Source organism: Haliotis rubra, unplaced genomic scaffold (genome assembly GCF_003918875.1).
Source record: "Haliotis rubra isolate DU_JTF1 unplaced genomic scaffold, ASM391887v1 Scf260, whole genome shotgun sequence".
NCBI lineage: Eukaryota > Metazoa > Mollusca > Gastropoda > Lepetellida > Haliotidae > Haliotis > Haliotis rubra.
Window position 1 is genome coordinate 30,273 of NW_025766670.1, and position 25,210 is coordinate 55,482.

Genomic DNA, 25,210 nt, shown 5'->3' on the forward strand with positions numbered 1-25,210 from the left:
TGGCACTTGTGCACGTGACTCGTGTACACATGGCTGTTTCTCTCTTTGCACTCCTTCCCTTTTTTTATTTTTAGAACACAAATTCTACAAAAACTCACAGAGTTGGTCTGATGTTTTGATTGTGATAAGCGTTTCTTTGAACATTACATGTTTATTAATTTTCCAGTTAGAATGCAATTCATTTTCAGCCAAACGGACTATAGTTAAGACAGAAGTTAGGAAATCCTACTGTTAGGATAAGGCCCATTCTCGAAATGAACCTATCCCTGTCCTAACTTGAGCTACCGATCCTAGCTAGGATAACACGCTCTTTAGTAGTCGAGATAGAAAAACCTTCATTAAGTTGGGCATCACACTCCGGTGTAGCGATAGCTTAGTTAGGCGCATGGAACTCTGGGTAGGAGAGTGGTTGGGCATGACCCTAAATATTACCCATGATTCACTGCACGAAAACACTTATTTAAAGGCACCTACAATCTTGTTTGCAAGATAATGGAAAGGCTAGAAATCAAAGTAAAAAGCTTGAAAGTGGTGAAATTCAGCTTTTGATGGACTTGGTGGATCTAGAAGGAAACATCATAGTTATAATTCAAATTAATATCTTGTGTCCAGAAAAATAGAGTGAACTCGTATTCGAATAGATTTAAAATATTTACAGAGATTTTTTAATATCTATTTGTTCGAATTACCATACTTCCAGAAAATTATTGTCATATGTTAATATATTCGATATTTTCATCATTTTATCTATAATAGTTAATGAACTTTTTGAAATTAATTTATTCAACAAGGAGATATAATCTTTTCTTCAGAGTTTAAAAGTCTGCCAAAAAGCAAGAATATATCTGCAAAACATATTTTCATTTTGTTTATATATTTTTTTAATGAAAATCATGACATGAACTGGCATTATGAGTCATCTCACAAAGTGAAAATTCACCTTGGAATTAAACAGAAGTTATCCTGGGGTTACCAGTTTTCACTCAGATAAGAAGCAAGTGCTTATCAAATATAGACAAATAACAGAACAAGCGTATGATTACACAGATGGATAAAAAAGATGGGAGAAGGTATCAGCTGCAGCCGTTATATGCAATTGTACTATGTCGTTGCGACAAACCGATGACAGCTCAATTTTGGAAGCTCAGGCCATATTATTAGCTATACAATACATTAAAAAATCTTCCAGGGGCAACTTTCTAATATGGTCTGATAGTTTGTCATGCTTACAAGCAATCAAAAATTGAAACAGGATCATCCATTCTTGGCTGACATTTTAAATTATCACCTCAATCTATCCTTGGATGAATAAGATATCATATTTTGTTGGCTGCCCAGCCATGTTGGCATCAGTGGCAACTGTAAAGCCAATGCCTCGACAAAATCTGTTCTCAGTAAGTCTACTACAAGCACAAGCTTCCCGTATTCCGATCTCCGATCCTCTATTCAAAATATGTGAATGATCATTGGCAAAAAAGCTGGGTAACCAAGGTCTCGAATAAGCTCCACACCCACAAACCACTGATTGGAGATCTACCCCCTTCAGATGGACAGATCGGTGCGACGCTGTAACCCTCAGCCCCCAGACACTTCAGCAACTCGCACAGGAACTACAGGCAGAGTTAGCTGCGACTGGGCAACACGAGATTCTAAGACTTATTCGTTCGATGCCGAGGCGATGCCATGCAGTTCTGGATGCCCATGGTGGTCACACGAGGTATTGACTTCAGCGCCACCACACGTCTCCATGTGACACTCAGATTGACTTTCCTCGAGTTGCTGTCAAAGACGGATACGTTTGCATTCCAAGTGTGCAATTTCGCTATATTTCATTGACTCATAAAGCCTACAAGATGTTTCAAAATAAACATAAAAATACAGTTGAAATTCCTATATGCGTTTCTTTTTGAGGAGAGTATACATACATAACATTAGTGAGTGCTTTAAGTGAGTCTAAACTTTTGATGGGTAGTATGGTTTTACACACGTTCGTTTTTACTTAAAGGTGACGATTCTCCTTTTTCGAACTTCAATCAAGCACATTTTGCGTCACTGTTGATTTTGCGCTTATCGGACAACGTTTTTATGATTTTTATGTTCATACTTTATCTGAACTTTTTACAACAGTCTCTGACCATCTGATTTTAGGATATTTAAAAGTAATCAAATAGTTTGATAAAATGTAGATTTTTATCTCAAAGTTAGTTTTTGCCCTTGAACGTGATAAATAACTGAGAATTTTCCTTATGATTTTTAACATATAGTGTATTGTTTTACATTTCTCGCCGTGAATAGCTGCAACATTGCTGATGCGTCCTTAAGCAATATCTACTCACTCACTCTCATGTCATGAGAATATGACAATTCACAATCAGCAAATACACATGGAATTGTAGCAGTGACATTTTTCATGTTTTTAATAAGTCAGTTTGGTTTGTTTGTATAGAACTGTTTTACAATTATTGAATATAAAATGGTGTTATAGTGTTTTATTGTTTACAAGTAAAATTAGAATAAAAATATTATATTAGTCATAAAGCGGTCACTAAAAATATTGAAGGTTTAGGTAGTATTCTAAAGTTTGTGGTTTTAAGCATATGTCAATCATATTGATATTTGGTTGTATTTGTCAAGTATTTCAGATGAATTTCTTTCATCGGAAACGTTCTTATTATGTTTAGGATTCACAATATGCTGGATCAAGAGTATGGTCTCCTTTTGGATTATTGTTTATCACATGACCCTAATTGGCTAATTTCAAATTCCCATAATTCCCATGCACCAGTCTGAGCACCCCTGTAATAACACCTTAGCACAGCACAGCACAGCACAGCACAGCACAGCACAGCACAGCACTCGGGCAACAAGGCCACAGGGTCCAATGGTAGATAAACGGCATCAATCAGGTCACATATGAACTCATGTATCAGCACAACATGGTCTAATCAGTAAGGCTCTATTCAACAAATGGGGCTTGATGTATGATTAAGGAAAATATCTGAATAAACCGCACCTCACCCCTACAGCGAGTCATGTGCTCCATTGACATTACTTGGCGATTTAACCAGCTGTAACAGAATGATCGTCCAGTCTGCTATATTCTTACGACTAGCGTGGAGTACGTTAAATTCTTACTGTTTTTTTGTTACTTACCTATCAACAAACACCACATCCTCCCTCAACAGAGGACACGTAGTCTTTGGCCACCGGATCCGAATAAGAGAGTTAGACTTGAGTCTCTGATCACTCTGATTGTTGGCCAACTGTTTGAGTGACTGGAAGGAATAAAACCGATATTAGCCTGGCACAAAAAGGCAAATATACCCCTACGTAAACATGACAAAAAAAACCCAAAACAAATAGCATAGCCTTCTTGTGTATACAAGGGCACATTATATTTCTTTCCTCTGTAACCATGGTAACGATAACTGATATTCATCAAATAAGTGGTCCAGTCATTTTGTGGAACAATACAGTTCATTGTGTAAATTCGCGTCTGTTCACGTGACGGAAGCCGATGATTTTCTATTCCGGTATTCCAATCTGAGATTCACACAAGGTCAAGGTCTATCAGCACAATACCTACACTAATGTTTCTTGATATCCAAAGAGGTTGATCTTTATGACCAGTAACCCTTGCTGAGCATAGTTGCCTCCCTTGGGCATGCCAGGATACTATGATCATTGCTTTGAATCCTTGTTCTCTCTGAATGTCTCTAGGTTTGTCAGCACCATGCCTGTACTCTTAGGTTTTACAACATTGATAACCTGTATCACCTCGGGCCTTCCTTCCACATCAAGCATTCCATCACAACCCCTTGACCATAGGGATCTACCTTTAGTTGTTGGCGATCTATAGCCCGTGTTTTATATTGCATTGACTTCTTCAATTAAAATGTTTTAGATTTACATTCTAGTTTTATATTCATATCTGTGATACTCTAGGATTTTTACTGTCCATCGTCGACAGATTTTACGCTTCAAAATGTTTTCATTTTTATTGTATAAATGCTTTCGTCACGATAGGGCTGAGATATTGCTGATGTTACGTGAAATATTAACTCACTCACTCATTCCATCACAAGGGATAAATATTTCAATGTCAAAACAGTTAAGGATCTTTTTAATGTAAATTATCAATTATCATCGAATTTTTGCAATAAATAGAATTACTAGATAATTTTTATAAATGGTTTGTGAATAGATAAATATTTTAGATTGGCAACTGTAAAAACGTCCTCTATTGTATTGTCCTCTATAGTTCAAATGTTTTAGATTTAATTACAATGTTTTACATATACAACTGTGATAATGTAGTTGTTTTACTGTCCTTCGTTGACAGTTTTTTTATAATGTACATGTACCTTTAATTATTATTAAACTATAACTTGATTTAGTCACGATATGGCTGAAATATTGCCAAAGTGACTTGAAATTTTAACTCACTCACTCACTCAAAGGGGGTTGAAGTATTGTAAAAGTATTGTTCTCCTGAGAGGGTACGTGATTTCCAGAGCATTTAAGGTAGATTTAAACCTACTATTATTTTGAATCGTAGTATTCATGTTCATTTATTTCATTGCTAGATTGTGAGAAATTGCTGACAGCTGAAGGAATGATGTAAATCCAGCTCGGGTCCATGCAGGTAGCAAAAGTAATGTAAGTCCCCACAGTCCCTAATATGGTGAGTGAGTGAGTTAAAATTTACAGTCACATCGGCAATATTTCAGCCATATCGTGACTACAACAAGTTTCAAATTGAACATAAATACATGTCAAGGAAGGACAGTAAAACTAACTAGAATATCACAGTATTAAGAATAAACTAGCATATCTCTCTAAAATTGGACTTCGAATTAAGACAAGACAGTATAAAAATGGGCTATAGATCGCCAACAACCGAAGATAGATCACCATACTAGGGACTATGGGGACTTACAGTACCTCTGCTACCTGCATGGACCCTAGTTGGATTTACACCATCCCGTCAGCCGCTGGCGATTGTAGGAAAAATTTAGCCGAACTTTAACCGTCCTCTTCTAATCAGGACTGACAACCCAAGTAGGTGTAACCAATATAGGGTTTTTATTTCATGTAATTTGTTGATACCAACTTGGGTGTCCCACTTCTTCTGCATCATATCCCGGAAGTAGGTTCTAATGCTAGCTTTGTAATCAGAGTATGGAATAAGAAGTGGTGTCACAGATTTGTTGAGTGCTGCCTTAGCAGCAAGATCGGCCATTGTGTTCCCAGAAATGCCAACATGGCTGGGTAACCAACAAAAGACGATGTCGCATTGGCCAGTAGCAAGATCATTATACAATTCAATAATTTCTATGACAAGTGGATGTTTACAAGAAAGGTTTTTAATGGCATGAAGGCACGAAAGAGAATCGGAAAAGATTACGTATTGTTTATATTTATGGTGTTTATTAATATACCTACGAGTTGTTAATATGGCGTGAGTTTCTGCTGTGAAAATAGAGCTGTTATTTGGTAATCGAGAAGATATTGTTTTGGATCCAGTGACAGTGGCACAAGCAACTGCGCCACCGTCCTTGGACCCATCTGTAAATAAGGATTTGTATGTATTATATTTAGTTTTTAATTGATTATATTCTTGTCTATATTGTAATTAATTAGTTTCAGATTTTTTAAACGCTGTCAGTGTTAGGTCAACCTGTGGCCTCAGCAGTTGCCAAGGAGAAAAAAGAAGGCGGGAAGGAGATATATTTTCAAGCTCAATGCCGGCAGCAGAAATGAAAGTTTTGACTCGTAATCCAAGAGGTGAAACAAGAGAAGACTTTTTGTTGTACAGGTCCTTATAAAATGGATGAAAACACAATTAAATGCAGGATTTGACTTATATGAATATAGTTTTGTAACATACTGTAAGGATAATCTTATACGGCGATGGTAAAGAGATGGCTCACTGGCCTCAACGTAGAAACTTTCAACAGGAAAAGTTCTAAAGGATCCAAGACAAAGTCTTAGACCTTTGTGATGAATAGAATCTAATATTTTTAGGTTGCTCTTACAAGCTGCACCATTTGCAATGGAGCCATAATCAGGTTTGGAACAAACTAATGACCGGTATAGGTGCAGGAGGGGAGCTTGATCCCCTCCCCACTTCGAATTGGAAACAGGTATTTAATATGCGTTAAATGGGAGTCAAAAATTAAAACCAAGAACTTGGTCTCCTTGACACCTTTGATGGGAGTGCCATTTAGAGTGCCATTGCATTTTAACAAAGGATTCCAAACGTACCAGATGATCAGTGGTACTGCGATTTTTCCTGAAACCACATTGAATGTTGTTATAAGGTTGTTGGTTTCAAGACACCAAGTTAATCTATTGTTTACCATTCGTTCCATGGTTTTACAGACACAACTCGTTAAAGAGATTGGTCTATAATTAGACGGATCAGTATGATCCTGGCCAGGTTTTGGAATGGGGACTACAATGGCATTTTGCGCCATGAAGTTGGGAAATTCCCTGAAGTCCATATTGAATCAAAAATATGTAGAAGTGTTTCCAAACATGATTCCGTTAAATGCTTCAAGAGCTGATAGTGTATTTTATCAGCTCCTGTTGCTGTATCATGAGTTTTCTCAAGGGCAGTTGGTAGCTCATGTAATGAAAATAATTCATTATAGTCTTCGCCATTGTCTGAGTTAAAATTTATTCTCTTCTTCTCCTGTTGTTTCTGGTATTGTTGAAATTCTGGGATGTAATTTGACGAAAAAGAATGTTTGGCGAGAGTTTCACCAATCTTATTGGTAATATCAGACTTATCAGTTAATAAATTATCACCATCCTTCAGATAATGAACAGTAGATTTGGAACCTTTGCCCTTAATTCTTTGTATCATATTCCACACCTTTGACATAGGTGTACAGGAATTAATTTTGGAAACATAGTTCCTCCAAGACTAATGCTTATTCTGTTTAAAAGTGCCTTGGCATTTAAAATTTTAACTTTATCTAAATTATGGACAGTAGGATGTTTGCAAAAATATTTTCCCGCTTTCTTCCTGTACTTTCTGGCCTGTTTACAGTCATTATTAGACCATGGTTTACGAATATGTGGAATTGCAGAGGATTTGGGTATCCTTTGTTCAGCAATGCCTTTGAGGATATCGGAAAACAATTGTATAGGATCTTCGCTGTTCGCAAATACGTCATGTTTTAAGTGTTCAACACACAGAGCCTCATATAATGACCAATCAGCCCTGGCGAAGTTGTTCTTGACGAAGGTGGATCATCACCAGGGTTGATTGTTTTGAGAATTGTGGGGAAGTCATCACCCCCGTATACACAACTCGAAAACTTCTTAATATCTTTCAGCGAAACTTGGCAGATATGTGAGGCAGATCCAAACGTGGTGCCTTTTGCTATTTGCAGATTTTTGGCATTTTTAATTTTCTTGGTTTCCATGGAAACGTTTTGGACTTAGTCTCAAAAGAGACCGTTCAATATCTTTCAACAGAACTTGGCAGATATGTGAGGCTGATCTCAAGGTGGTGCCTTTTGCTATTTGCAGATTTGGGGCATTTGTATTTTTATTGGTTTCCATGGAAATGTTTCTGACAGTCTCAAAAGAGAGGGGTGAGCCTCGTTTCCCGAGCACAACTCGGAAACCATTCAATATCTTTCTGCAAGACTTGGTAGATATATCAAACATAACTTAAGGTGAAGCCTTTTGCTATATGCAAGTTTTTGTCATTTTCATTTTTCTTGGTTTCCATGGAAACGATTTGGACTTAGTCTCAAAAGAGAGAGGTGGGTTTCGTTTCCGGATCACAACTCGAAAACCGTTCAATATCTTTCTACAAGACTTGACAGATATATCAAAAAGATCTTGAAGTATTGCTTTTTGCTATTTGCAGGTTTTTGTAATTTCTATTTTTCATGATTTCCGTGGAAACGATTTGGACTTAGTCCAAAAAATTCAAGTTGGACTTAAAGTAACTGTCAGTTGATTTGTTCTTTCAAATTTATGGGGGCCGGGGGAATTTGTCATCTTCTGATGACTCTTGTTTCAATATTTTATTAATCTATGTATAGTGTCAAAACAGCATATTCAGATTGTTTGAATAATTATCCACCGCCGCGCGGGATATATACTGGCCACATAAAGAAACTGTGCACACAGAAAATATAAACATAGGCACACAGTGTCTTCATACATAAACACATTTGTGAGCATAGCAAGTATTGGAGACAATTAAACGCTCATGCACGTGCCAGGCGACGTGACGTCATTGACGGTGGCCTATGACCTTGCAATTTGTTACTGCACGTGCAGCCTATGCAGCTGCACACAACATGTGAAACTCTGAAATTGCTGTCACTGTCGAAAGCTTGATCTTTTGTAACTCAAACGTTCACAAATTCACATGAGAAGACACATGCACATCATGCCAAGATTAACATCTGTTCAACGTCATGAAGCCTTTGGAATGGTTCGAGCAGGAATGAGCCAACAACAGATGGCAGCACATTTCCAATGCCATCGTAACACGGTATCTGCATTGGTCAGGCGTTATCAAAACAGTAATGACATCGACGACCACCCACGTTCTGGGCGTTCCCGATGTAACGACACCAAGACAGAACAGATGGATTCGGGTGACTCATCTCAGACACAGGTTCTAGACAGCAGTGACCATGTCCCAGACCATTCCCCAGGACTTCAATGCTCAATTGGTATAGCATATATGCGTCGTCGATGCACTGCTGTGCTCCACGCACACGGTGGTCATACCCGTTATTGACTTTGTGACTTCGTTACGGATATTGTTCATGTTCTTTTGACATTTTCTTGAGGTCCGATACTTCAGCTTATAAACTGCCTACATCATTTCGTCTTTGCTGTCTTGTATTCCAATTCTGAAGGCATTTTCTGTGCGCACAGTTTCTTTATGTGGCTAGTATAGTATTAGGCTCTGTCCGTCCGTTTGTACGAATTGGAATATCTTAAGAACCATTGCCTGGATTCTTTTCATTCTTGGTACCTAGGTTCATCACATCATCTGAAAGGTCCCAGGCAGGTTTGGTGACCTTGACCTTCATTTCAAGGTCACAATGGGACTTTACGTCTTACTCTTGTCAGCAAGATATCTCAAGAACAGTTCACTGGATATTCTTCATGTTGGACACTAAAATTCATACAGGGAAGGCGCAGGGTCCAGTCAATTTTGGTGACCTTCCTATAATGTTTAAGGTCACGACGACACTTTGGAGATTTCAGCATGTTAGCCTGCATGTTAAGCTTGTCAGTGAGATATCTCAATAACCGTTCACTGGATTTTCATCATATTTGACACCAGGCTTCATGACCTTCACACAAATTTCAAGGTCACAGCAACACTTTGAAGATTTCAGTATGTTAAGCTTGTCAGCAAGATATCTCAAGAATGGTTCACTGGATTTTCGTCTTTGTAGACTTTCAAGACTTCTCGTGAATGTGTTTTGATAAGCAATTTCTCTTTTACCATTTTTGCATATTTCATAAACCATGACATTCAGGCCTAGGTCAAAGTCAGTATTAAAAATAATTGTGTTTTTGAACACGGCTACAGAGCAGAGCAAGATATCAAGAGAGGTTGACTGGTCATGTTTTTGTTGACATTTAACTTCATCTTAACCTACGACCTTCACTTTCATTACTCTCTAAGTTTGATGTGATAATTTGCGGCGTGGGATTATGTCACCTCAGTGACAACTGCTTGTTATATCAGTTCATATTGGCTGTGTTGGATTACTAACATGCATGCAACATTCTTATCAAACAGTTGTTACGACTAAGATTACCTGTGCCACATATTCTGTGTTGATGGCAATGACAAGTTTCAAACTGCAGTCCATCTCAGCTGAGGCAGATCTCCAAACATGCAGTCGCCATGACACAAATGCAAGTGTAATGTCTAATTCAATGTCGACTTATTTAAATGTTCATTCAAGTTTTAAGCGTGGTGAGATGATATAAGTCCGATGTGCTATCTCAACACAGGGACAGTAGCAGTTACCTGTTTGTTGTAAAAACATTGCCTAATAAGGACTAACATATAAGCATTAATACCATTCTCCATGTAAACTCACTTAGATGGGTGAAACAACTCTTGATTAGGGGTGAAATGACCCCTATTGTGGGATGAATTGACCTAGTCCGAATCTAGATGAAACAACCCGGGTGAAACGACTTTGGGTGAAACGGCCCGGAACCCCCCACAGGTAATGTGTCATGAGGAGGATGAATCACTGAGTCTTTGTACAGAACAAATTACATATACGGTGACAACATAAGCTCTAGCTGCTAAAGATTACTCTGCATCAATTCCTTCTTGCATTCATTTCCTGAGGAGTATACAACCTAAGTTATTCTGTAGAAACACAGTTCTATTCATGTACAAGTTGTCCTTGTTATCGATGAACGCCTGCAATTTACAAACCAAAGTGACAAAAACATTTTAGGAATACATCTGTTAAAGGTCACATGCAACCAAAAAATCAAACATAATTAAACCACAATTATCACTTCTTCATGACATATAATATGCATTGCTGATTATGAAAAAACAAATAAACAAAATTATAAGCGTATAATCGCAAATCAAAAGTGCAATATTTTGTACTTGGGTTTACCTCCCTCGAAACGAAGCAGCCGGGATACCGAACCCAGTCAGAGCGGGTGGGTGTGCACTCAAGTGTAACGGCTGGTTCATTAGCAGATGCCGCCTTGACGGCTCATTGTGTGTGTGTATATATAGAGATGTTGGGTTTTGTAAATACATGCTCATTTTTTGTGTATATCATTTTGCAATCAACAGACATCATAACATGTCATGTTTTCAAGTATCACACCTGCCTGTCTGTGTAATTACATAATGTCACAGAGCCCGAACTCGGGCCATAAATCAATGCGTTTTGTTTATGGTGTATAGCCTGATTGGTGTTAAGTTCGAATTGCATGTGGTCAGTGATTGCAGTTGTGTATTGAATTTTGCCATTAGCAGACAGGCAGGCAGACACACAGGTGTCAATAAAACAAGACATTGCGTTTTGTCTGTGACAACGACATATCTATATCACAGTTAGAAATTGTGTCAACGCTAAATAATGACATTGCTTTTAAGTATCGAACTGAGAAAGTGTCTGGGTAAGAAGAACGTGTGGTGAAATAGACAAATGAAATTATATCAACAGTTAATTTACTGTCATAACATATAAAAAGTTCGCGCCTGTGAGATATCAACAAAACATTAGAAAAATAGCACACACCAAAGCCTTCACCGAGTATTCACCCAACCCTCTTCCAAGCTGCGCGAACCTATTTACTTGCGCACGTGCTATGAGCGCAGCCCAGCTGTTGAAACCCGTTTTCCCCAGAAAAGTCGGGGGAAAATTAGTGAAACGTTTGAACTCCGATTTCGCGCGTTTTTTTTCATCGCGTTATTTTTTAACTTTATAAGTTGAATTTGCATTTTTGACGATTTGTTCAGAATCTGCAAAGCTGTGTTTTACGTTGCATATGACCTTTAACAATTCTTCCTCGTATGTAATAATAGTATTCCCTACGGCCCACATGCTGAGAATTGTAAAATGTGTTACCTCGATGTCCTTGGGTTGGTCGGATTCCTCAGTGAGAAGATCGGCTTTTTTGGTGTCCCACCCTTCCACCTGGATGAAGCAGTTAGTGGTATGGCCCTTCCCGGACGGCATAATCTTGTCTCGCAACATGGCGTTGATGAGGGTGCTCTTTCCACTTGAAGTTCTGCAGACAAAAACCCATTCAAACTTTATGTTTGAACATGAAATGTATCACAGCAACAGAAACCTGCACCAGTCAAGTTGTTACATATCCATAGGGGTGGATGATATCTTACTATCGGAGATCGCTATCGAGATATGATCCTCAGTCGTATTCAATTTGATTCAGCCACAACGCGAATGCTGTTGTGTTTTAATACTTTTCTTTTCAATTGACGTGAAACACATTTTAGCGCAATTCCCACCAATCCCAAGGCTCCCGCTGCTATTTCTATGCCAAGCACGATCGGGGTCGCGTTGATCATGAGCAATAAGTCGACCCCGGACCCACCGAGCCCTATGCTGGCGGCTACAAGCACGTCATCGATAGCATTGACGACTCTGTAGTAATTTGTGCAATCCGATTCGTGTATCCCGCTCGTTTTCGAGATGTTGTTTGATTTAGTTGATTTGATGCAAATAAAAACCGTCCACGGTTTCCATTGCTTGCGCGACTTCACCCATAGGCCAGTCAAACTAGCCATTTTTTGGCCAAGGTCGAAAAACAATGATGAAGAAACGAAACTTGGCATATATATTTTATGGACCTTCCTTCATAACATACAAAAAGTCCCCTAAAATCCCACTTGAGCTAGATCCACAGTGCACGTGCAAACATGCTTACCCTACAATAATCTTTCTTCTAAGAAAATCCTATTTTAAAAACAGAAATGCTCATAAAATCTTTATTTGTAAATATAATCTCATCCAATTTGACAGATATAATGGACTGTAGTGCACGTACTTTAAAAAGTAGAAAATAAGTATTTGCCTCACGTGCACATCCCGTTTTGTTCTAAAATTAGATTTCTAGGAAATTGTAACCCTGGGTCTGAATTTTTGGCCTGAAACCTTTTCATGTGAAGTTTAATTGGTCTTATGCAGAGATGAATAATTGATTGCCCTATAATTTATCTATCCAATGGTACCAAATAGTTGGAAGACATATTAATAAAACATTTCATGTAAACATTTAAACTGAAACTGGCAAGACGCGAAATTTCATTGATCTGCATACCAGTCAGAAAACTGTGTTGCCCCCAACCCCTATCCCCTCGCTTTGTAATAACCAGTATGCATTCGTCTTATCACAATAATATTCATCAAAGATACTGATAAGTAAACATGTTAATACTTTCATGGCAAGCTGAACATTATCTCAACGTTTAAATATAATATCTATACTTATAATTTCAGTTCCATTGAAAATTGCAACAATTATAAAAGCACTGATACATAACCAACAATTATTTTGCAAACATCCATGAATGGCTTAAACAATTCCCTTAGGCGGTAAACTACCACTTGCTCTTTTCTTCCATAATTGCTCATCAAGTATCATCTTCCACTTAAGGGGTGCTAAGATGCATAGCTTTTATCAAGTGTTTGACTTTTTGTCAGTGAATATTTTAACACGAACATTTAGCAATTAAGTTGAACAGCTTCCATTCTGTGTAGCTTACTTGGTTGGAATGCATGGAATACATATCTTGCCACAAACCTTTCTCTTCCAAGTGATTTGAGAAGGCCCCTGGAAGCCATTCAATGAAGCAAATGCAGTAACAGTTTTACAAAGTTTATAGTTTGATGGACCAATTTGATTTGATGGTATCACCATACATGTTATAAGAAATTCTTTAACAGACCACATTCTATCAAAGGGAAGGGTAGGCCTGCAGATGAAAAACTTAGCAGAGCCTTTGATGATTTGTTTGAATTTCTGGAACAAAATGATGAATGTCATTATTAAACAGAGGATCTCGTGACCATGCTGATTTCATGCTGATGGTGAGATTGAATGTAGTGAAAAAAATCCTGAGATCAAAATTCCTAGATCACCTTGGTGATGGTGTTATCATTTCTGGCATTCGTGGAAGGAAACCGTTATTTTGCATTAGAAATACAGGCCACAAGATGCATGGTATTCTCAGAAGTTGGGGGACCCTGAAGAAGAATCATGCGGGAGGACATCAGGTCAATGCTTTGTGATACTGACCGTTACACTCCTGCTGATTTTTATAATCACATGATGAATGTGCCTAATACTCAGTGTTTTGGTCGAAAGGATTACAAAGATAAAAAAAGGTGATGTTGCTACAAAGCAAAGAAAGGCACCAAATTCTCTCAGCAACAAGAAAAATATAATTTCTTTCTATGGTTTATCCCCGTATATTCACCAACAGATTGGATCTAAGCACCTTCTGGATGTAATGTCAGCCTTGGGAGTGTGCTCATCATATAATGGAGCTATTTCCTATTAACATTCTGCAATGGCTGCAGATCATGAGATTGGTAAAAATGTCTTCATGCAATTTGTCTTTGACAATGCAGATTTTCGCACACTTGATGGATATGGCACATTTAATAGTATGGGTGGAATCATGTGTGTCACACCAGGTAGTTCTATCTGTATATCTGATGTTATTAAGCGTAACAAAGCTGTTTCAGCAGACAATGCCAGGTCCAAGTCAACTGATATTTTGACTTCTTCATTTCAGAGCAAGAAAGGTTTGCTTGGTTTCCAATGTAAGAAAGCTGACCTCTTCTAGCTCTGTGCATATTCTTTCGGATACGCTTTGGATGAGTGGAGTATAGTTGAAATTGGAGGACGCTCCCTCCTGGAGTGGATACATGTGCCAGAAGGGTTGACAATTATGAAGTATCCAAAGTGATCCCATTGCAAGTTGTGAACTTGCAGGCATCAAATCCAGACGCAATATAATCTGTTCTGGCATGCAGGAAATGCAGGAAACATGTACAGAAAACATGTTTTGTGACATCTGTCACACCTCTATATGAGAAAGCTGTTGATATTGTAGCTTCCCACTAGAACAAAAGTACTGTAGCTTCAGTTGTTGTCAGACTTGGTGGTTTCAATCTCCTTATGCCTTTCATGGGTTTGGTTGGTTATATAATGATGGCAATGGATTGAAAGAGCTATGGTCACTCATCTATGCCCTTGACTCTACTGAAAAAATGTTGACAGGTCAGGCTTATGCAAGAGCATTAAGGGCTCATACTTTGACAGAGTTAGACATAGCTATTATTGTCTTGAAGAAGGATGAAACAAGTAAAGCTGTGGTGTCAATATTTTGAGGAAGTTTCTTTGATACACCAGTTCATTCGAGGTGACAGGATCGGAGACTGGGATCTTCATCTTGATGCTGCCTGCAAGATGATACCATATTTTCATGCTGCAGGACATATTGCGTATGCCAAAAGTATGTTCAACAGATGTCACAACTGGGAGATAGTATGCCCAAGGATGAATTTGAAGCTTTTACCAGATTTGGTGGTTTTACTGTTAGGCGAAGTGACAAGATGTGGGCTGGCATCCGGACAGACATGACAATTGGACAGGTTCTCATGCGGGCGATGAAGACATCCGGTGGTCTCACTCGTGGACGAGGACTGACAGTGTGTTGGCGCAATGGGTCTTGGCAATGCCTGGTTGTACTGAAATGATTCAGTACTTCGAGGAATTCTGTGGGACGAGATTTTGTGGTGTTCATGAGCACCTAGAATTGAGAGGGACACCAGTGGTGTTAACAAGCTGATTGAATGGCTGTCAACGCATTCTCCATTTGAACAAGGACAGGATCTGGTCTCCTTGAGTAGTGGAATTGTAGGGAAAGAAGACATTACTTGCGATTCTGCACGTGCAATTTGAGATTCTGCTATGAAGAATATAGTTGGCAAACGCTTTGGAGATCTGCATATTCCAAGAAAAAAACAGAGTACTCCCCATATCAGTCATGAACAACTCAATCAAAATACAGAATGAGGTTATACCTGTCAATATCATGCAGCTTTTTCATTGCACCTGTGCCTCATGAAAACAGATAATGACTTTTTATCCTGTTTCAAATATGAACTTTCTCCGTGTCCTCTATCACTATTCGATGAGTACTCAATGAGAAAAAAACAGAAAAATCTGTCATGTACTCTGTCATTGATACTTTGTCAGGCAAACAAAGCCTTCCACATGAGAAGGAAGTTCCTCCAGATGCTGTGTACATAGCTGATGGTGGATACTTGCTGAGAAAAGGAGTGATATGGCTCCAAAGCTGAACATACAATAGTGTTTATGATGCTTATCTGACATAAGCAATAGACACTTTGGAAACAATTGCATCATTTTGTTTGATGGGTATGGCGACTCTGTGTCCACAAAAGGTGTTGAACAGAGTCGGAGAGCATCCAGATATCTGAGCACTGACATTGTTTGCAATTCTGAAACACCATTGGCAATCAAACATGATTAATTCCTGTCCAATGGTAAAAATAAGTCACATTTTGTAAAGGCTCTGACACAACAATTTCATGGGCTCAATATCCCAGTGATAGAAGCCAGAGCAGATGCTGACCTTGTCTTTAAACAAACAGGTATTGATTGTGCTGATAATGGGCACAAAGCCATTGTCATTGGGACTGATGCTGATTTTCTGATGCTCCTCATCCATCATTCTCTTCCCACAGAGGTTACTCCTGTCATATCTTCCTACGTAACCTCTGTTCTAATACGGCCCTTTCATGGTGTGAGCGTTCAAGACTCGTGATTGGAGGCAATCATATTTAGTTGTGCAATCAGCGACGTTGTTTCTAAAGTGATCATTCGCAAGGCCTCGGTAATTTCCGTATACTTCGAGAAAACTAAACTTCTTCCCCTGCGCGATGCGCAAACGTTTCATCTAGACAGAACTCAGTCATGTTATGGCGGATCAGTTGCGTCTCCATCGCCCTTGTTGACAACGGACAAGCTAGCCATTAAACGTCTTGTGTGTAACATCAACACAAGTCCCCGGCAGGTGGGGGATATTTGTGGCCCCACATTTGCTTGTGTTAGTCAAGTTGAATCTAAGTCGATGTAACACGTGTTCTGATTGGATAGAAAGAAGGGAGATAATTCGTGTTGCGATCTTTTGCTGCTAGGGGATTTTACGAGAACCGGGAAATATGGCCGTATTAGAACAGAGGTTCGGAGGAAGATATGACAAGTAACCTCTGTGGGAAGAGAATGCTCATCCATTTGTGTGCTTCAGAGTTATTGTACTTCCTTAAAACTGGGAGCGGAAAGACTGTTGATCAACATTTCGTTGTTACGCCAAAAATTGCCAGAGAGCTTAATTTCTGGGTTACTCTTTCTCCATGCCATGACTGGTTGTGACACTACATCAGCCTTGTACAGACAGGGAAAGAAAAAAGCTGTCATATTGTTCACAAAACAATTGTCAAAGCGTTCCATAATCAATTATCCACAAAGGATATGGTTGCATTTGCACCAGAGACAGTAATCAACATGATCAAATTCAATTGTAAAGCAGGGTGTGAGTGTATGTGTGGGTGCAGAAAGGCTGGATTGAAATGTTCGCGTCTATGTGGCTATTGCCACAGTAGCTGCTGCAATTCTAACACAGTATACTTTGCAGAGGAGGATGAAGAAGATCATGAACTACCATCTGATGAAACATCTGAGGAATTGTCTTCCAACGACGCTGATGAGAGTGAAGTTGAAGATGAGCCACAGACTTCACCTTCCTCCAGACTGACAAGGAAAAGAAAATTAACTTTTTAGATTTTTAATCATAGGTGTTTAAAGATGCCCTGTTACATAATCTGTAAATAGTGTTTGATAGTCTTGGTATTCTGTAGAATATCGGGGTGTTTTAGGTGCTGTCAGGTTGAGTTATGATATTTTCTTGAAATGTAAGTAGCAAAGGCGATAACTCTTTTAAAGCATGGAAATATGTGATCACTTAAATGTGATTTTATGAAAATATAAAATTTCACTTACTTGATCTTTGGGTGTAAAAAAATCAAATTATTGCAATTGTTGGGACATTTATTGAGTTTTCATTGACTTATAAAATGCAACCAAATTGCAAATTTTCAGTTTCAGTCAAAATGTAAAAATATGATATAGTTATATTTGGTGGTTTGCGGTGAAAAAGACATTGAACAATACACTTCAAGGTCTTTTGGATTAATCTAAACCTTATCATTATTCTTATAGGTCTTTTTGTCACCCAAGGTTAAAAACATCTAAAAATTCTAATTTTAGCACAAAAAAGGCCACAACTCCGAAATGTGAATTTGTTTTCTCTCTGAAATAATAGTCAATAATTTTGAGATATATTCACTCAGTTGTCAAACATTTATGTAATTATGTACAGAAATAAAGAAGTTGTGACTGTTTTATCAAGCACAATTGATCTTCTAGGTTAGCAAAATGTTGCATAGGGTAGCCATGTTTTAACGTGCACTATGGATTTAGCTGTAGTGGGATTTTATGGGACTTGTTCATCCATAGAGTTTGTCCGTCTCTTTGTATAACAGTTAACCATCATTTTAGGATTTCATAATTTTGTTTAAATTCGAAAATTAATCATTTATATTTATTTTCCAGACGGGTCATTAACAAATTACCTGTTTGATCTGGTAATGTTGTTACGCACAAATAGAATTCCATTATTGATGAGTTTCCTCAAATAATGATCCTTACTCTCCGTAAACACATTAACATATAAATGGTTAAGTTTCTAATTTAAACAAAATTATGAAATCCTAAAATGATGGTTAACTGTTATACAAAGAGACGGACAAACTCTATGGATGAACAACTTCTTTATTTGGATGATGCGACGTTTCGATACACATTCTCGTATCATTGTCAAGCAAGTATTGGCCCTTATTGCTTCGTTGTTATACGAAGCTCTACACATACTATCGAAGTCTTTCTTGAAGATGCCCTGCAAAAAATGTGAAACTTCTGGATGGGTTCAAAATACACTGGAGTGATAACAATAAACATACATGTTGTCGTATTCATATACTATAAGGAACAAACACTTCTAGAAACCTCCGAGGGGTCATTGTTATTCAAAAGAGTACCATTTCATTTAAGTACTTTTATTTATCCAAACATGTGAACCTAATCAGCCTGAAGTATATTAATCAAGGATTGTCGGAAAACCAATTGAAGGTTATTTCCTAACCTGTATTATAATCAAGATACGAGTAGGATTGTATCCAGCCATTGTAGGCCAGTCAAATAAGCACAAAGGTCGGAAAAATGACGAAGAAATGAAACTTGGCAGATGTGTTCCACAAACCTTCCTACATAACATACTAAAAGTCCATTCAATCCCACTACAGCTAAATCCATAGTGCACGTGCAAACATGGCTACCCTATGCAACATTTTGCTAACCTAGAAGATCAATCGTGCTTGATAAAATAGTTACAACTTCTTTATTTCTGTACATAATTACATAAATGTTTGACAACTGAGTGAATAATTTTACGACGATGTCGTTTTGGCCACAGTCGGTTTACTCATGACTATCTGCTGAAAACGGATGGGGATGGACCCCCCATGTGTGCCTCTTGCAATGAGGCACCATCAGGCATATTCTGCTTGACTGCGTGGACTTATCGTCTGCAAGGGACTCACATTATGATGCAACAAATCTGATAGGTCTGTTCTCCCGCGTGAGCGCTCATCTGATAGTGAACTACCTGAGGGAAGTTGATCTGTATCATAAATTGTAACTGTGTAATATGACTAACAAATTGCCTGCCTTTAAATTTAGTGCTATGACCTTTTCTGTTTTAAACGACAATGTAATGAATATATGTTTTTGAAATAAAATTCATTTTCACTCCGTACTTACAATGTTTATTAACTCAGACTTATTCTCGTAACTATATGGCTGGAATAATGCCGATGTGACGTAAAGCCTAAGTCAACTCAACATAACTACTTTCCAGACGGAAACTGGTGTGGATTACACTGCCAGAAGCTTCACGAAGTTCTCGAGAACTTAGCAAAGGTGACTGCAAGTCTCAACCTCTGTGTTCAAAGAAGTGCATTTGTATATTTTTCATCTTCTTTACACATCGCTCTGTAACTGCAATGGGAACTGTTAAGGGGGACTTCAGAAGCACAGAGATCGATGTTTGACAACATGATGTCACGTGACTGATCAACACTGTAGCGTTTACATTATTTTGAAGATAAATTATATCTTTTACTACTAAACATAAATGTACTTTACAAAGAAAGTGTAATCCCAAATATAACACATGTTACATTTGACCACTTTCTAAACTGGCATTGTGTATTTCATAGCTTTCAGCCGTGGGAGCCGTGCCAATTAACACTTATCAGAGGGGTACACAAATTCCGCAGTCTGGACTATCAGTTGTTCGACTTCCATTTTTGTGGAAGCCGCGGTGGCTGAGCGGTCTAGGCGTCTGACTTAGTGTGCTGGCGATTAGGTGCCTGACTCAGAGGGTGTAGGTTCGAATCCCGGATGGGACTCAACTCCCAAAAAGTACTAGAATCTGTACTTTACAAAGAAAGTGTAATCCCAAATATAACACATGTTACATTTGACCACTTTCTAAACTGGCATTGTGTATTTCATAGCTTTCGGCCGTGGGAGCCGTGCCAATTAACACTTATCAGAGGGGTACACAAAGTCCGTCATCTGGACTACCAGTTGTCCGACTTCCATTTTTGTGGAAGCCGCGGTGGCTGAGCGGTCTAGGCGTCTGACTTTGTGTGCTGGCGATTAGGTGCCTGACTCTGAGGGTGTGGGTTCGAATCCCGGATGGGACTCAACCCAAAAAAAGTACTAGAATCTGTACTTTACAAAGAAAGTGTAATCCCAAATATAACACATGTAACATAAATGTTGTTTGTTAGATTTCTTGAAAGTATTAGAAATATATCTCACATATTGCAACAAATGAAGATTTTTTTAATAGTCGGTTCATGTGTTTTATAGTCGGTTTTATAGTCTCGGTGGACTTCAGCACGCTTTGATTTTCCGTGGCCATCTTGGATTATTTAGTAAATAGGCCCAAAAAATCGGGCACCCCTACAAAAAATATGTTTTATCATGATAATCCCCAGCACTGTGCAAAGTTTCATGCTTTAGTCCGTCAAGTATCTATTTTCACCCTTAGCCACTACACTATGTTAGCTTAACATCACCACTGATGAAGTGGCCGGGGTAAGTGAGAGAGGTCTGAAGCCCTAAATCAGCTCAGAAATATAAGTCCATACACACGACATGATAAAAATAATATGACTGAAAGATGAAAGTTGGGGTTTGTTTCTAGACAAACCAAAAGTCGGTGACGGCTCATGATAGCACACCGGTGGCGGTGTGTGGTCCTGTGCGTAGAGCTCAGGTCACAATCAGTTGAAGTTAAGCAACGTTGGTCGCGGACAGTCCTCGGATGGGTGACCGTGTTTGGCAGCTTGCCTCCTGAAAGTTTCTAGGACTTCAGTCCTGCCCCACAACGAAACACATGTGACGCATGTGGTCTCACCTTAGGTAAGTGAATTTGTTCAAACTTGCCTCTGTCCACACAGCAGTACAATTGGATACCTGGTATGATACGATGGTAGTCTGAATTTGAACCTTGAGCGCCTGACAGGCGACCGGTTGTATTCTCCACAGGGAGTGTTCTGTACTCGTTGACCAGGGGTAATATGTCAGTGCTTTGAACATGCAATGTGCATGGATAAACGCGCAATATAAATGGACTATTATTATTATTATGAACCATGTTGACTCTGAATTAAGGAGTTTTCTCCTTTGATCTGTCCCAATTTATACATTGATTTAATGTAGTTGTTTGTCAAATATAACCGACAATATAAACAATATTCACTCAATTCAATCCTTATGTCGTCTTATCTCAAGAAAATAATCACAGTCTTGTTTTAACTGCTATATGAGTGGGTGAGTGAGTTTTGTTTATGCCACTTTTAGCAATATTACAGCACTATCACGGCAGGGGACGCCAGAAATGGGCTTCACATATTGTACTCATCAGGGGAATCGAACCTGGGTCTTCAGCGTGACGAGCAAAGGCTTGAACCACTAGGCTACATCAGCCCCTAACTGTTATATTTATTAAAAGAAGAGTAGAAAACAACTACTTCCCTGAGACACAACAAATCACTTTAAAACTATTAACACAGGTGCTTCATTGGATACACAGTACTTCAGAGGGAACAACACTCACCTTCCAAAAACTACAACCTTCATGCCTTTCCTCTGAATGACTTTTCGGATGTCTTGAACTTTCTTCTTAAAGCCCTTGACCTTTGCACTAACATCTGCTGGCAGAATCTCTTGAAAAGTGGTTCCGATCTCTGAAGATGTCATGTTCCCAGTACATCAAATTTAAACCATGCTTCACGTAAACTATTTTCCAGTGTCAAGTAGATGAAGGTAGATCAAAATTAGATGTAAAATTAATAGACTGTGTACTACACTACTAGGCATACAAGGTGTACAGTAACTGTCAATTGAAAGCAACACAGTTACTAAGTTACTACAAGAAAGCGACAATACAGAAGATTATACATCATGAAACATGTCCTTCTATTCCAAAACTTTAAAAAGACCAATGACAAATCAATTAAAAACCTCTGCCATTTCAGATAAGACTATTTTAGCCCTCAAAACAATGCCCAGTCAGGTTTTTGAAAGGCATTTGGAAGTTGGATGAACATGAATATATGACACGTTTTATGGATAACAACTTCTTTTTTATTCTTTACACGACGTTTTAGAGCTAATTCTTGCTCCTTCATCAGATGAATGCCGAGTCAGTAAGAGAGTCAATATATATAGATAGAAACATGAAACACAATGCAAGAAGGGAGAATGTACAAAGATAACAATATAATTACGAAGCCAATTAGATTGGATTAATTCACAAAGGCTCTGAAACGTCGTATAAAAATAGAAAAGAAGTTGTTATCCATAAAACGTGTCATGTATTCAAATCCCCAGTCATTCACAAAATGGAACAGAGATAACAGCATCATTTCAAACATCTGATTTGTTCTACAAATCTTTTATCATTTAGATTAAGGGTAATTCTTTCATTACATATTTTAGAAAAATGTATTTTGAAACACTAATTAGGTCCACCTCTCGCGTATCATCATGATCACATCAAAAGCTTAGTAACGCCCAGCCTTCGAGTTTCAGTTATCGTTTCACCCTTAATAATGTCAAATGGACCTGGACGTCAATATTACATAGACATACTGGTCTTGACATAAGTAAGAATAACATGTATATTTTAAAACTTAATAAATCATTTTCATTAGAGTATTGATTTTCATAAAGATTGTTTGTTACTCACTCACCATCAACTAACGTGTCTGTCTCTTGAACAAATTGTCCAATATCTTTGAAGATGTCATCAATCTTCTTCTTGGCTTGACCAAACATCTGTAAATCTGAGCGCTGGTTGTGTCCTCCATTTCCCATGTTCCTAGCACTCCCCCCCATGTCCACCTGCTCCCTCTGATAGACTACTTCCATTCCACGTCCTACTTCAGACATTTCTACTCTCCGGAAACCCTTGACACAGTTGTACCGTGGTCTACAAATATTTAAATGGTTCGTCAGGTTTCAACCTGTAAAAGAAAGGACAACCTTTATGGCACTGTCATAAACTAAACTAGTGTTTAAATAAAATTGTAAACCAAAAGTCACTGTGTTCTTTAATCGGATTGGTGAAAAACATGATCGAATGGTATTTAAATCCCGGAAATTACAAGTCTATTCGCTGCGTGTTGATAAACTTGATACGTACAATTATCGCAGTTATAAGTCGTCAGCAGTGGTGGCGTCATTCTAATCATATTGTGAAGTAAAGTCAGAATGACCTCACAAACGAGCAGTTCCAGATGTTACTATGGGAACCAGCCGAAACGACCGGCTGATGACACATCATTGCTGTCATTGAGTGCAAACAGTTAAACGCGGGTAGACTTTTTGGTTTAATTTTTTGTTTACAATGTCGATAAACATTTTGAGCGCATTTTTATATTGTTTGGTTCTGTAGATACATAGAGAATCTCACCCGAGTGTCTTTTGATATCAAATATATCACCACGAGTTGATAAAGTAACAAATATCCGAGGCTTGCCGGGTGAGATTCTATTTATCATCAAAAATCACTCTTCATTAGTTTTCTATGAAAAATGTACATCTCAGAACACAGAACTGCCATTAGATTTGCAGTGCAGCGATGTCATAGCATTGTGACGTCATCAAGTTCGTGACGTCATAGCATTGTCAGGGCATTGTGCAAAATCTACTGTGAAAACGATATCTCCTAGGAGATATCGTCTGATCTCACACAAGCGATATCTCCCGTGGAAGAAAGTTTTGGATGATAAATTGTTTTATGATTACATGCTAGTTGTATGTTTACATCTGTGATAATTTACCTATTTTACTGGCTGAAATACTACCAATGTGACTTTAAATTTAAATCACTCATGAATTTAAATCACATGGTTTCTCTCCCCCCCTCCCCCCCGCCCCGCCCCCTTCGTTCATGGAACCATCTGTGTACACAGTCAGATGCACTCAATGAGCTCTCGTATCATTGATATGCAATGATATGGAGATGTCGTAGGTCATCTATGATTAGACACATGCGTACAACCCCAATATGTAAAATCAAGACAATATTTTTTTACTTCAGGCACATCACGTCGAGTGGTACCCTGTCTAATATTTTCTTCATAATGAAATATTTTTTTTAATAATTTGATCAGCATTTTTGTTCTTTGGTCAAGAGAAAACACTGAAGTTTCCCATTTCCTAAAAATTAGTAACTTTCGGTGTAATTATTTATAAACAAAAACAATCTCAATGTTACGTCACTGATTGGACAAATAGGAACGATCATGGCAACGGTGGTAAACAAACAACTCCACATGCATCGTGATACCGAAAAAAGGTGCCATCCTTTTGATAGATCCAACTGTTTTCGTTGGAATTAATTACATGGTCTGATTAGGTAAATGGTATTGTCTTTATAACAAAATTATCATGTTTATCCAGTTTATAATGATTTTATTGGATAAACCTTCCCACACTTCCCACACATTGTTGACAGCCGTTGGTGACGCGTAAGGGCGTGCCCAAACTTGCAGGAAAGCACGTAGAGCATGGCACTCATGGAGGTAAAATAGGCACGAGTTGGAAAACGACCATTGATACATTTTCTAAGTTGATTCAAATTCCCGTAAAATCCAAATATATAATAGAATTAAGTTTTCAGTCACCTTCAATTTGTTATTGTTTGCTGTTTTCAAGTTGGCATTTTTTTGCTTGCGTTGTACATTTTGTCCCCTCAATATTGCCGCCAGTGCGTAGATCTTTATTTTTACAAATTCGAAGTCGTAATGGTTATCGCGGGCGATGATTTTCGAATAATGTTCTAACACGGGGATATATTATAAAATGTCAGTATGTCATAACAATAACATAATATTGTTATGTGTCTATCGTCACAAGGACAATTCTGGTGATTGAAGATGCACTGAGTGTCAAGCCAAAAATACAG

The 25,210-nt window shown here is 38.3% G+C and overlaps 1 protein-coding gene across 1 annotated transcript in view; it reads right to left on the reverse strand.

The window, feature by feature from the left end:
• Positions 1 to 538: 538 nt before the first annotated feature.
• The window catches only part of LOC124280108 (transmembrane GTPase Marf-like), a 60,522-nt gene continuing 35,850 nt past the window's right edge, over positions 539 to 25,210 (reverse strand). Inside the window, exons 2-6 of the mRNA XM_046715999.1 lie at positions 22,992 to 23,264; positions 21,854 to 21,983; positions 11,613 to 11,775; positions 3,154 to 3,275; positions 539 to 563 (exon numbers count right to left, since the gene is read on the reverse strand). Coding sequence (XP_046571955.1) covers positions 539 to 563; positions 3,154 to 3,275; positions 11,613 to 11,775; positions 21,854 to 21,983; positions 22,992 to 23,190 — 639 coding nt within the window. The 5' untranslated portion in view covers positions 23,191 to 23,264. The remainder of the gene's footprint in view (positions 564 to 3,153; positions 3,276 to 11,612; positions 11,776 to 21,853; positions 21,984 to 22,991; positions 23,265 to 25,210) is intronic.